Genomic DNA, 13775 nt, shown 5'->3' with positions numbered 1-13775 from the left:
CTGGGCAAAGTGGGTGTGCAGCTCTGTGCTTTTGTTTGGGTAGTATTTTACACAGACTTTGCACAGATGTAAATCGCTAGGCAAGGTGGAAGGCAGTGGAAAATCAGGCATACAGAATTCAAGACTCATCTCATTCATGCTGGTGCAAATTGGCAGTAACTCTGTGGGAATCAGTGGAGATACACCAATATCAAAGTAATGGAAGTGAGGTCAGAATCAGGCCCTCAAAGCCAGTATTCCAAGTGTTCAACTGCAGATGAGAGAAATAGCCCTTGAGACACTCAAAATACCAAAACTTCAGACTCAGTGTCTCTCCAACCCGCATAAGAATTTCATAGGAAAAGCTGAACCAAATTACATTAAATCACATGACTATTTGCCTAGTGTTCACCTGAGTCCACACCCAAGTATGGCTTTGTTGGATTCTATATCTGCACAGGAAAAGTTTACAGACCTTATCGTGGACCTGGTCTGACTTTTGAGTTTGCAGTGAAATCTAAAATGAGGTGTGGTTGGATGTGTTTCCGGTATCATCACGAACATTTACCATATGCAGCTTTAATGATAGTCACATGATTATGCAGAAGACTTGAAAATATAGTATCAAGGCCATAAAACAGAATAATAAAACTAACAGCCAATAAAAGAAATATGACTCAAGATAAAAACAAAACAATATTCATTAAGGGGAAGAAATCAGGACAGTTACTGTTCCCTAAGAGATAGCAGTGGTTACTGCACAGCTTTAAACTGACAATGCAAAAAAAGCAGAATAGAACATTTTATGCCCTCATGCTGCAAGCACTTAAGCATGTGCTTATCTTTATGCACTTGAGTAATGGTAAATTCTTTGAATATTTGTGTTATGCATCCCTGGACCAAATCGTGCTGTTGTTATTCAGGCAAAATAGCCAATAAAGTAAGTTTTTGGCTCATTATTATTATTTTTAAAATGCTTTTAAGCAACTGATTTTTTTGTCAGTGGGACTGCATAGCAATGTAAAGTTAAACACGTGCATAAATGTTTGCAGAATTAGGGCCTTTGTGAGTATCAGAGCTTGGAGCATAACATGGGAGGTAAGCTGTGAATAATTCTTTTGCTGCTTTCTGGAATTCAGTGAACTTGTGCCTACAGATCCAGCTAAAGCCAGTCAAACTGCAAAATTCTCTTCTAACAGCTTTCTTTATTTTCAGTTTACAACCAAGCAAGGCTCTTGGGTTAGATGCCCATTTGCTCGTGGGAATTTCCCAGGTAAATAACTTATTTTATTAAATTAAAATGACAAATTAATAATTATATTAAATTAAATTAACCACTAGACTACAACCTCTCTCATCGAGTAAAGCTTTTTGGTCTTGTTATATCCTCTGAATTGCATCAATAATATTTAACAGTGCAGGTTTTCCATTTGTAAACTCCCACAGTAAATCAAGTATTTGTAAAGATAGATAATAACCTGTTAAAATCAAGATAGCTATTGATATAACAGTTGACGGTATTCAAGCTGATAAAAATGGTTTTATTTTAGCACAGCATGGTAGCTAGTGCCATAGTCTCTCATACGTCATTCATTATGTGAGTGATTACATTTAAAAATAACAGCCTTTCTCCCCACTTTCAGCTTGGAAAATGAGAATTGCTGCCGGGGCAGAACAGATACAAGTCTCCTTCATGTCACAAACCAAAGCACAATTTTCAGTGCTGGTGTGTAACAAGGCACAGCTGTCTTCATGTGACTCTGTTGGGATACGCCACTCAGTCTCAGCGGTTGGTATGCGTTATTGATCAGAAGTTGCTATCAATAAGGCAGCTTCGGCATGTTTAATTTGAATTTATTGCCATCCATGGCTCTGGACAAAACTAGCAAAAAGCCAGGCACACACACTTTGGAACAATATCCACAATTAAAGCATTTAGTCTTAGTTCTGATCTCACCCTGATCAGGAGTAACTCCACTGAAATTACACACCAGCGGAAGTGACTTTTGAGTGCTGGACTTTGCAATTTGAATGTTCTTTAATGTAGTTTTTTGTTGTTGTACTAGTTATAAATATGTGCACTTCATAGGCCCAATTCATTTCCACTGGTGCAGGGATGTTCCAGAGCTATACCTCCCTGTGCCAGCTTGATTTGCTGTGCTGCAGGCGGTTCACACAAGACAGGGACATACAGTGGATCTCACATCTGATCTCCCTTGAGGTTTCTGGTAGGGAGGGCAGCTTTATGCTCTGCTGGGCTTTTCGTAGGACACCTGGGGGAATAGACTGCCTTGTGGATGCAGAACCACTGTACAGTCTATCCTTGAACTCTATGGACACTGTTGGCTATTTTTTGGGAAGTGTTGGACAGTCATAGATCCCCCAGGGAAGGGGAAGTTCTTGCCCTGTTTGACACCAATGCAAGCCCTATGTGAATTTGGACATATATCTAGCTAAAGATAATGGATACCATGGGACTTTTTGAGCCTTATTTTCTAGAAGAATTAGCAAGCACTGTGGCCTGATTCTCACTTACTCTAAGACCCCTTTAAACAGTGTAAAGGAAAGTTAAAATGGACATATATTCTACCCACACCCTAGCTAAGGCCCCTTTCTCTGCCAGTTTGGTGTAAAGATGCCTTAGTGTCACTGAGAGTCATGCACTGCATGTTATACAAGTACAGTGAGAGAGAACTGTGGGATTGTCCTCAAGCCAACAATATTTGTATAGAGTTGGTTGTAACTCAGAATTTCTGTTCTGTGGGAAATTCTGACATTTTGAAAAAAGGTTTTGTTCTGATTTGGAATGAAAATGAGACATTTTGAAATTTCTTGCAGGAAGGAAATTCTGAACAATTTCAGTGAGAAACAACATTCAGTTGTTCTGAAACAAAACTGAGCAACTGGCTGCCCCTGACTCCCTGGGCTGCCCCCGACTCCTGGGGATTCCCTGGGCTGCCCCTCACTCCTGGAATGCAGATTCTAGAAGCCATGAGCGCTCCAGCTTGAGCAGAGGACTAGACCCAAGGGTATATTTACACTGCAGCTGGCTCTACCCTGCTAGAGCCAGGGTTCCCAGGACTTCCAGGGTCCCAGCTCCGCAGCAGCTCACCAGAAAACCAGGCAGGTGTTGGCGGAAGTTCATTGAAACCAGAATGTTTCTGCGAAACATTTCGGTTTTGAAGAATCGGCATTTTCCAGTGGAAAAAACATTTTGTTGGAAAATTCCTGGCTAGCTCTATTTGTTAACATGGTACACTCAGTTATTGTGGCGGCAAGCCATTGTTTATGGTTATGGAAATAATAGCTTGTGGTTAATTTATCAGCAGATATAGGGAAAATGCTCGTGGTCTTGTGACAGGCACTCCACATAGTTTGCTCATATTCCTACCAGACTAGAGCACTCAATGAGTGTTTCTAAACCTGCTCTCTATGGAATGCCTAGTTTCACATTAGTATCTGGCTATATTCAAGTAGGAAAATATTCTCTTTATCAGTGAATTTTCTGTTATCTAAAGTCCATTATTTTATTATTACATTACTAAGGCACTATCTTGGTAGCTAAGCATTGATCCCGGATGCATTTGGCCATATATGTATTCATTTCTGCATTGGTATGGGGAAGCTGGTAGTGATCCCTATATTTAAATTTCCATTGTAAAGGATTCTTGCGACCATTTTTGAGAAGCTCTCATCGCCTTCCTTTCTAGCAGGCCTTTGTTATTCTGCAGGGAGAATGCCCTTGGCTAGCAAAGTGCCTCTTCCTGTCCCATGGCATTCTGATCAGCTTTTGCTGAGATTAAAAATTGCCATTTCTCCTCTCTCCATTACATTCCTCAGGAAGGTTTTGGCAGCATATCAAAATAGTAATTATACACAAACATTCTATGGCTGGATTCATGTTGCTGCCAGCACAGCGTCAGCAGCAGACACTGTCCTGGGAGCTCATAGAGCAGATGTTCTGGCTGGGGGAGAGGAGAGAGCTGGTCTAGTCTGGGCACCCTCTCTGGGGGCACCACATGGGGCAGGAATCAGGCTGGACTTGCCTGGGACCCAGAGGCCCATCTTTGCCCCTTTGGCAACCCACATAGGGCTTGAGCTCCCCCAACTCCTCAGGAGGATGGAGGAGAGAGAAGAAGAGAGTGAGACCAGGTTCCCCCAACCAGGCCCTGAACCCAGTATCTGGGCCCAGTGGCCCATCTCACCTCTGGGGCACCACATGGGGTGAAACTCCCCCAACTCCCAAGGGTGTGTGTGCATGTGTAAAGAGAACTGGCCCAAGTTCCTCCCTTCCCCTCTAACCAACCACATAACTCAGCAATCTATTCCCTCCTCTGGTATAACAGCTTTCTGTTAATGTAATTTTAGGGTTTCCTAAAGGATAAGGCAAGGTAAAAACAAATTCTATTTTAAAATTGTGGATTAAGAGAATATTATTTAGATTGCACGTGTCAAGTCAAGCACTTGAAAGTTGGGAAATATCCGATTGGCAGTTGCGTGTAACTTTAATTTATTCCCCTTGTGCGTAAGCATTTTATGACACAGTCTATAATTACATCCTGATGTACTGTTTTTTTGACATGATCCCTTACTCATTCAGTGCCCAGGATGGGAAACACAGGGGGCAGAATTAAGGTTGTGTGGACAAACATAAAGCTGGCTTTTTCTAATTTTCTGGTGTTTGACTTTGCAACCAAAACAGCGTTCTTTGAACGTATTTTTGTTGCTGTTTCTAATATAGCTACATATGCATTTGAGCTAAACAGAATAGCTGTAAAGGGAAAACAGAAGTCTGGGATTTGTAAAGCAGAAGAATAAATAAGCACTACATATAGGAGACCACTTGACTTCAGTGGGATTTTTGCCTGAATAAGGACAGCAAGATTCAGACTTACTGGTTTTAATGGCCTCCTGAGTTTAGATGACTGAAAATTCATGGGTAAGAGGAATGATTAAGTAGGATTGGATCTGAGCCAGATATTATTGTGAAACTGGACATATCACACAGAGTGCCAGTCTGTTCAGAAATATCCATTGTTTCCAAGTCCTGTGGTACAGATTGATCTGTTCTCTTTAGTGACGATACAATGGGAACTCACGTAGATTCCACATGGTTCCCGCTCCAAGACTATGAGCAATTTCCATCAGGGTCTCATGATGACTTAACACTGAGCCATTGTTCCCATAAACAATTGTTCCTAGCCTCAATATTAATGTCTTCACAATAATGTTGGGTTAAGGCAACATTTACCTAAATTATCCCTGTCTTCAACAGGAGTATTGCTGAGAAAGGAAAAGCAGTGCAGGGCCCATCGTTCCAGAGAACTAGTCATTTTCTTTTTTGTGCACAAGCCACAAATAACAATATTTTAAGCAGCAGAACAATTTTTTAGGGCAACTTTACCCTCAGGGTAATCCTGTTCTCAGAGCACAGCCTGAGTAGCTGGCTGTGGGATGGGGAGATCTGGAGCACACGGGATTCTCCCCTCTGGCCCAGCTAGGCAACGGAGTACAAGTAGAAGTCTTTGATGGCTCCTGCCATAGCCTCCCATCTTTAGCAGGCTCTATGACTGGCATTCTCCCCTTCTGGGCGTGTGGGGGAAATGGAAAGTGGATCATTACCCAGTCTCCCTTCCTGGTGCACCCTCAAATCCACCTTATGCACTTAGACACAGTACTGTGCTCCATAATGTGCTGGGATATGGGCCCTCTTCATGGGTTCCCCAAATCCTGCACCTTCTACGCAGCAGAACCAAACTGGCTGCACTGTGCTCAGGGCATTCCATACCCATGGAGGAGGGAAGTCCTTAAAAATAAAAGAGCCTTCAATAATGAAAACAATCTGCCATAAATTTTAAGGTGGTCAAATACGTAACATTACTGACAAAAAAACCAAAGAGCTGGAGGGAGACAATGCATTTTGATTGCCCAAGAACTATGAAGTTAACAGCTTTCCACTTTGTTTTCATCAGGGTGACTCTCATCCCACATCTGTCAATATTTCAGGTGAAATATGTGGCTCACAAGTTTGCATTCAGGTAGGTCTGCTGATTTGTAGACATACTATGCGCTAAATAAACAAGCTGGTGTGGAAATAAGAAACTAAGGGCAGTGTTGCAGCTGCCTCCTCCCAGCCAAATCTGGCCGTGACCCAGTTGTAGGTTACAAAGAGCATTATTAATAGTTTGAATGTGCTGCTATTGTCCCTTGCCGAGCTTGTATTCATTATTTAAGGTAGAGGACCATTCTTGATCTCTTATTTTTGTAGATGGCAAACAGTGGAATATTAAGAAGGGCTGTTAAATTAACCCCTCCATCTATATTACCTGTTATGATGGAAAGATTACAGTCAGAGGGGCGGAGGGAAGTAACAAATAAATGTATTAAAATTTTCTAAAAAACAAGTCTAAGGATTTTAGTGCATTCAGGCATATGTATACAATAGTAAACAAGGAGACATACAGCATACAGCAGACGTGCACCGATACACATTTAAATGACTATTATTGAAACAGAGCGGGGCAAATAATGTACGAAAATGCCAGCATGTATCTGTACAACTGAGTTTTACTAACAGATATGTTAATAGAAAATGAATTTGAAACTCAAAGGTTTAATTCCACGTGGAAAGTGAGTGTTAAATTTGTTTTTTGTGAGTATCTGAACCAGAAACTTAAGAAATATTTTTATTCTTATTGTATAGCACCCAAAAGTATGCTAGACACACTGTAAAAAAAAAACTTTTTGGAAAAACAAACATCCGGAATCAGCTGGACCTGGGGGGTGGGGGGAGGTAGAAAGTTCTTCTGGTGCTCTGCCTCTGGCAGCTGGCCTGGAAGGCTATTGTCACTTTCTGCCTTTAGTCAGAAAGTGAAAGTGACAAGGGCCATCTAGAAAGTGAGCCAGGGAACCTTTATTTTCCATCAGACAATCATCCCAACAGAAAATTCCCTAGTAGCTATATCTTCTATAACCCTGAAAGTGACTAAGAGTGACACAAGTAGACCTCTACCCCTATATAACGCGACCCGATATAACACTAATTCGGATATAACACAGTAAAGCAGCGCTCCGGGGCGTTGGGGTTGCGCACTCCGGCAGATCAAAGCAAGTTCGATATAATGCGGTTTCACCTATAACGCGGTAAGATTTTTTGGCTCCCGAGGACTGCGTTATATCGGGGTAGAGGTGTATAAGCTAAACTATTAAACAGATTTTTAAAAAAACATCTGCATTCATTTCAGTAAACTAACAAGCCAATGTTTATTTTGTCAAAACAAATGATCATTAACCATATTGTTGAGAGGGAAATAACCATTTTTTCTTTCTTTTAAAAGGGCTGGAGGACAGATGTAGATTATTCTGTTCCACTACAAATCTGTGATATCCAATGCAGTAAGTACTAATAATGTGTCACAAGAAAGATTGAAATAGATGAGATGGGTTTGGCAGCAGAATCAGGGTCTCCTGGGACTGACACAACAATCCCCATCCTTCTGGGCTGCAGATTTCAGGGTCAAATCCTGCTCTCGTTACCCAGTAAGTAAGAGGAAGGGTGATGTTGTGACTAAGACACGGAATTGGAGTTCAGTAAACCTTCAAGGATAAATTCCCAGCACTGCCAAAGACTTTCTGTGTGACTCTGGGCAAGTCATTTAATCCCTCTGTGACTCAGTTCCTCATTTGTACAAAGGGGATAATAGCACTTCCCTACCTCATGGAGGTGTTGCAAGGATAAATTCATTAATGGTTTGAAAAGTTCTCAGATACAATGATGGGCTCAACTGTGTGTAACTTTAAGACCTAGCAATAAGCAGTAGTGAGTTCAGATCAGGGCTCACAGGAGGGATAGCCCTGAGACTGGGATTTTGGATCTAAGGCACAAGGCACAACAGGAGACGCGCTGAACTGAGAACTCTAAGTGCAGTCAAGCTGGGAAGAAGGCTCCAATTATACTTTGTCATCTTATTGTTCAGTTGCTGTAATAAAATCATATCACAGGAAGGGGGTGAGGGTTGAGACCATACACGGCCTATGGAGTGTTAAAAGCAGATGGGAAAATCACCTGCTCATAAGACCCTTTGAAAACATAGCTTTAGATATATAATTCCTAGTGCACATTTTTGCTTATACCATAAAAGCACTTCACAGTTCACTTTAAGAAGCCTGACTCTAAAAACGTTGGGGCCTGTAATTGTATTCTGGCAGCAGAGCTCTGAGGGAGTGCTTGTATGGGACTTGGTAATTCATTTTCTTTGAAAAATACAATACCACATAAAGTCAAACACTTAACCTTAGGTTTTAAGCCAATCTCTATCTATTAGAGATCAAGATGAGATCTAATGTTTCATGCAGATTATCCCACATTTGCCTACTGCAGTGTTCACATACCTTCCTCTGAAGCAATTGACACTGGCTACTTCAGAGGCAAGATACTGGACTTGATGGACAGTATGGCAGTTCCTAGTTCCAGCTATTTGTTTGGAAGCCTCAAGAAATGCACTTTGTGGTCTGCAGCAAGTGTTATGTTTTTAGTGAATAGAGTCACTATTTAGAAATTCTTTATTCTCAGATGTGCATTTTACATAACAATAAATACATTTTCCCAGCATTATCTTCCCGGAGTCAAGAAGATGATGAAAACTCCATAAGGATCATGTTGCTGACAGCAATAATTTTAATCCTGGTGACAATGATGGCTCTCCTTGGACATAAAATTTTAACAGGTACATAATCAAGGGAATGTTAATTGGAGAATCAGTCCATATTTTCTTGACAATCTGGAATATAGATTTAAAAACTAATAGACAGTAATGGTATATAGTGGAAGGATAGTAAAAATCCTTCCCTAGCATCCACAATGAACTTTTTCTCATTATCCATGCCCCGACACCTCACCGGATCATTCACACTGTACTCTGGACTCCTGTCCCAGATAAAACCCTGGGAGAAGAGGCATGTTTTGCAGCATCTGCTGAGGGTCTCTAGATCTGGGCTCTGGTGAACTAAGGGAGAGGAAGTTAATGCCAAAGCTCAGGGCCTGCAATTGACAATGTCCTCTTGCTAACCCCTTTCTTCTTAAACAAGGGGACTGCTAGCTGAAGTCTCCACAATGGTCATGAGTGCCAGGGTATTGCACAGGGAGGGAGGCAGTCTCTCAAGCAGCTAGCTTAAACAAAACTTGCTCCCAAGTATGTACCAAGAAGTATATGTCTGCAAAACATCAAGTCAATTAGACTTCATTTACTCCAAGCCAGATTCTGATATCCTTAATCACCTTGAATAGTGCCTTACTCCAAGAGTTGACCCATTGATTTCAATGGTACTATTTGTGAAGCAAGATGCTAATCAGCATTTTATTATTATTTATTATGGTAGTGCCTAGGGAACAACCAATATTAGGCTCCATTGTGCTAGGCACGGTACAAATATGGTGTAATAGACAATCCCTGCCCTAAAGAACTTGTAGTCTGTGCTTGTCTGCTGGGCCCAGAATCAGCGTTCCACTGTATCAACCAGCCCCACTGCCGCCATGATGTCCCAGTTGCCACAGCCCATGCTTTCAGGAATGTCTGTGTCCATGTCCTCTTCACAATTGTCCTCGTGCTGGCATCTCTTAGCCAGGTTCTGCACATACTGCAGGATAATGCGCGAGGTGTTTAATGCTCACTACAGCAGTGGTAAACTGAGTGGGCTCCATGCTTGCCGTGCTATGGGCTCTGCTTGGGTAACCCAGGAAAAAAGGCGCAAAATGATTCTCTGCCGTTGCTTTCACGGAGGGAGGGAGAAAGGAAGGGAGGGAAGACTGACGACATGTACCCAAAACCACCTGCTACAATGTTTTTGCCCCATCAGGCATTGGGAGCTTAACCCAGAATTCCAATGAGCAGCGGAGACTGTGGGAACTGTGGGAAAGCTACCCACAGTGCACTGCTCCGTGAGTCGATGCTAGCCATGGTATTGAGAACGCACTCCGCCGACTTAATGCGCTTAGTGGGGACATACACAATTGACTGTATAAAATCGAACTAATTTCTTAGTGTAGACATACCCTAAGGCAATGTCTACACTTAAAAGCTTACAGCGTCACAGCTATTCCGATATGGCTGTGCTGCTGTAAGAGTGCTCGTGCAGCCACTCTATGCCGACGGGAGTGAGCTCTCCCATCAACATAATAAAACCAGCTCAACAAGTGGTGGGAGAGCGTCTCCTGCAGACATAGTGCTGTGCACACGAGCGCTTATGCCAGCAAAACTTATGTTGCTCGGGGGTGTGTGTGTGTTTTTTCATGCCCCTGAGTGACAAAGTTTTGCCAACATAAGTGCTAGTGTAGACATGGCCTAACTAGATAAGACAGACAAAGGGTAGGGGAAAGGGAAATACCATACACATAGAGTAATCAGTGTGATGGCCTGCTAGTTCCACAATATTTCTCTCTCTCTCACGGGTGGGGGATGGGGTTTAGTTGAAGGGAGTTAGCCAAACAGCACAAGGGAAGGGAGAGGGGACAGTGAAAGGAAGAGGTGACTGAGGGGGACAGGGCAGGAAAGACAATGAGGAGAGAGAGAGAGAGAGAGAGAGAAAGAAAAGGGTGTGAGGGGCAGGGGAGGAATGAGGCAGAGATGACGAGACTAGGAGAAAGCAGGACGGGGTTGGAGAAAACAGCCGGTCAATACAGGGCAGAGAAAGTGTAGTCAAAACTGTAGAAAACACTTTGAGCATGAGTTTAGGTATCAAAATCTGGCCCTCAGCATTCACACTTCATCTCACTTTTTTACTGGGTAAGAGCAGGATTTGTCCTACATTGTAACTGTGTGGTTTTCATACAGAGGGTGTCTGTTGTAATGATTGGTATAAGTACGGTTGGAGCTATGTAAGGGGTGCAAAACCGTACAAAGAAATAAATAACTTTACTCATGGTAGATACCGCAAACTCCCCCATTAACACTGCGCCTGTCCAGCTGGTAACAGTCAGTGGCAGTGCTATTTTTCATTTGTGACTCATGTTGCTAGCGTGACTATCAAACCCTTTCCCGATCAGATCACTGGGCAAATATTTGTAAATGATTTTTCATGGTTTGCTCTGGCATGGGATTGAGAAAAAAAGATCATCTTTATAGTTATATGCCAGATACGTCACATGTGTCTTTACAATAAAATTATCATGTACATCTGTAAAAACATCGTCCAGCATCAGTCTTCTCAAAATGGTTTAACGTTATTTCCAATGTATTTTGCTGCCAGAAATTCAGCATCCAATGACTAAAAAACCCTTATATCAGAGGTAAAATTAGTTCATGCTCATGAAGATTAATCTACTTCCAAATTCAAGGCAAGGTTTCCAACTGGCATATTTAATACATTATATTTTTTTCATCTGTCACTGAAATTTGCGTTCAGCATGACTTTCCCTCTGAAGCAACAGAGCTTAAGGAACTGGGCAGTCATACCCTCATTTTTAAAAGCATTGGCTAAGACACAAGACTTCTCTAATTTATACCTTCTTTTCCATTTGATCGCTGTTTTCTTCCCCCTCCCCCTGTAATTTAAGAGATATGAATATTTCCAATCAGCTACTGCTAAAATAAATGTATGAATTAAAGTAAAAATAAAATGGCATCTTACATTATGATTTATTTCTCAGTTTTTCACAGAAAGAAGCATGAAGGCAGAAGTCCAGCACAGATCATAAGGCAGAGGTAGTCAACAATTCTCTTCAATGTACAGCATGTCAGTTTTTTAATGTTTGTGAGAGATGAGGGATTGACAACCCTGAAGAAGCCTTGGTAAAACCCTCTGTCCACAGAGCAGAGGCAATGGCTTTGTAATATCTGTACTGGAATTAGTATTGTAGATCCCATTACACCTGGAAGTGGTCCTGACTTTCTCTGTCATTGATAAAATTCATGCCCCTTCTGGAAACACGTGTTTCTCTTTGGGTTCCTGCCTGCACCGCATGGTGTCAGAACTGACTGGGTACCATTACTGGGAAAGGAGAGAATAAATGAATACAGGAAGAGAAAGAGGGAAAGGTAGACGTCTCCATAATAAGAGTAGAAGGAAGCTCTGGAGCAGCCCCCAGAAGAGGCGAGATGAACAGAGAGAGAGAGAGAGAGAGCGCACCTCAAGCTCTCAAACTGAAAAGGCCCAACCCAAAGAGGGAGGCAAAGGAGGGCAGGGGGAGAGAGGGAAACAGTCAGGGAAGGGAAAACATATACTTTAACCTTGATATGGAGGGATCACTGCTCAGCTAACAGGGTGCTCCCATCCTTACACCACGCCAATCGCTGCCTTTCCACAAGGAAAGTGATGCCACTTAGTATGAAGTGTAATCATTTCTTTATTTTGGACACCTGTGCACTGCTTGGACTCAAGCGATCAAGTCCCTGAGTTGCTGAGAAGGGCTTAGAACTGTGTAAATCCTAATGCTATACTGTTGCAATAGACTCTGTTCCAAATGAGGGGGAAATGCCAATCTCCTGTCCTGTTTAGTTTTTCCACTAGAGTGAAGAGTACCTCTTCCTTGCATTGATGATGGTGGCTGGTGAATTTAGCAGAACTCTTTCAAGATCCTCAACATCCTTCTCAATATCAGGTTGACTTTACATGTTACTTGCAAACCCTTGTACACACGAGTAGTCCGTTCTCATGCAAACAGACTTTGGTAGGATTATTCACAAGTGTAAAAGGCTTTACAAGCTCAGAGTGTAACATTTTAACTTCTTCAAATGAGGGAGTATCACATAGTCTGTTTGCCTATATCTCAAGAACAGAAAAGGTTGGTTAGATCATGTGGGTAGAGAATCTGGCCCACATTTTCCTGTGAAATGAATGGTTTATTTAAGATGCCAGAAGTGGGCAGGTTTCGCACCCCAGTTGCTGTAGTATGGGTACTTCAAGATTTACACATTCTTCCTTTTAAATCTTCCTTTTAAAACCACAAACCTGAATTACTAAGAGGTATGGAATGGAAGAGATTTTATATAAACCTCTAGTGAACTGAACCATAGCTTTCTTTATTTTCTGAAGCCTTTCTGATAATGTTAGAGCATTGTGGCAAATCTTGCCATAGACAGACTTGTATCCCTGAAATTCTTCTCAGGTCTATCTAATAACTGCATTCAGTATTTTATATATTGTATTTCTTTGAGCCAAAGGCATTTTTCCTTTTGTTTTATTTTCTGGAAAAAATGGAAACATCTTCATAGCTTTGTTAAATAATTAAAATGACAATGTACATTTCCTCTCTAAGGAACTAGATCCTCCTCCCATTAAGTTAATGGGAAAACCCCCATTGACTTCAAAGAGAAGCAGATCAGGCTTCTGGTTTCTTGGTTGTTTAAAACTCTTACATGAAATATAGTTCTTAAGAAAAGTATTTTGTCAACATAATGAATTGAAGTGTTTTTGTCTTGTATTATAATGCCAATATTTATACTTGCAACTGAAAATAATACCACACACTATACAAAATGTTTAGTGTTTGTCATTTATTTCTTTTAAAACTCTCCAAACTCCTGTCAAACATTCTTAATTCCTTTTGTGTAATAAGGCAGTGACGTTAACTGAGACATAAACAATGGTGATGCCTGAAACCCACGTGGGATTGATTATAGGAGGTTGGGAGCAGGGGAGGGAAGGAGAGAGCGGAACAAGAGGTTGATCAATAAAATATATTTTCCATCTGCATGCCTTTTTGCTTTAGGATCCTCGGGGGGCAATTTAAAAAAAGAAAAGAAAGCAGTGTGTCAATTGAAGACATGTTTGCAGAGCTGAAACATATGGTTCGTTAGGGG

The 13775-nt window shown here is 41.6% G+C and overlaps 1 protein-coding gene across 4 annotated transcripts in view; it reads left to right on the top strand.

The window, feature by feature from the left end:
• Positions 1–13452, top strand: part of IL17REL (interleukin 17 receptor E like) — a 64552-nt gene extending 51100 nt beyond the window's left edge. For all 4 annotated transcript variants that reach the window (XM_024109334.3, XM_024109337.3, XM_065554980.1 and 1 more), the window contains exons 12-18: positions 1195–1252; positions 1623–1768; positions 5952–6017; positions 7317–7374; positions 8589–8705; positions 11624–11678; positions 12472–13452. In XM_024109334.3, the coding sequence (XP_023965102.1) occupies positions 1195–1252; positions 1623–1768; positions 5952–6017; positions 7317–7374; positions 8589–8705; positions 11624–11678; positions 12472–12511 (540 nt within the window). In that variant the 3' untranslated portion in view covers positions 12512–13452. The remainder of the gene's footprint in view (positions 1–1194; positions 1253–1622; positions 1769–5951; positions 6018–7316; positions 7375–8588; positions 8706–11623; positions 11679–12471) is intronic.
• Positions 13453–13775: the final 323 nt, after the last annotated feature.

This window comes from Chrysemys picta, chromosome 1 (assembly GCF_011386835.1).
Source record: "Chrysemys picta bellii isolate R12L10 chromosome 1, ASM1138683v2, whole genome shotgun sequence".
NCBI lineage: Eukaryota > Metazoa > Chordata > Testudines > Emydidae > Chrysemys > Chrysemys picta.
Note: the sequence above shows the minus strand (reverse complement) of the source record. Positions and strands in the feature narration are given on the sequence as shown.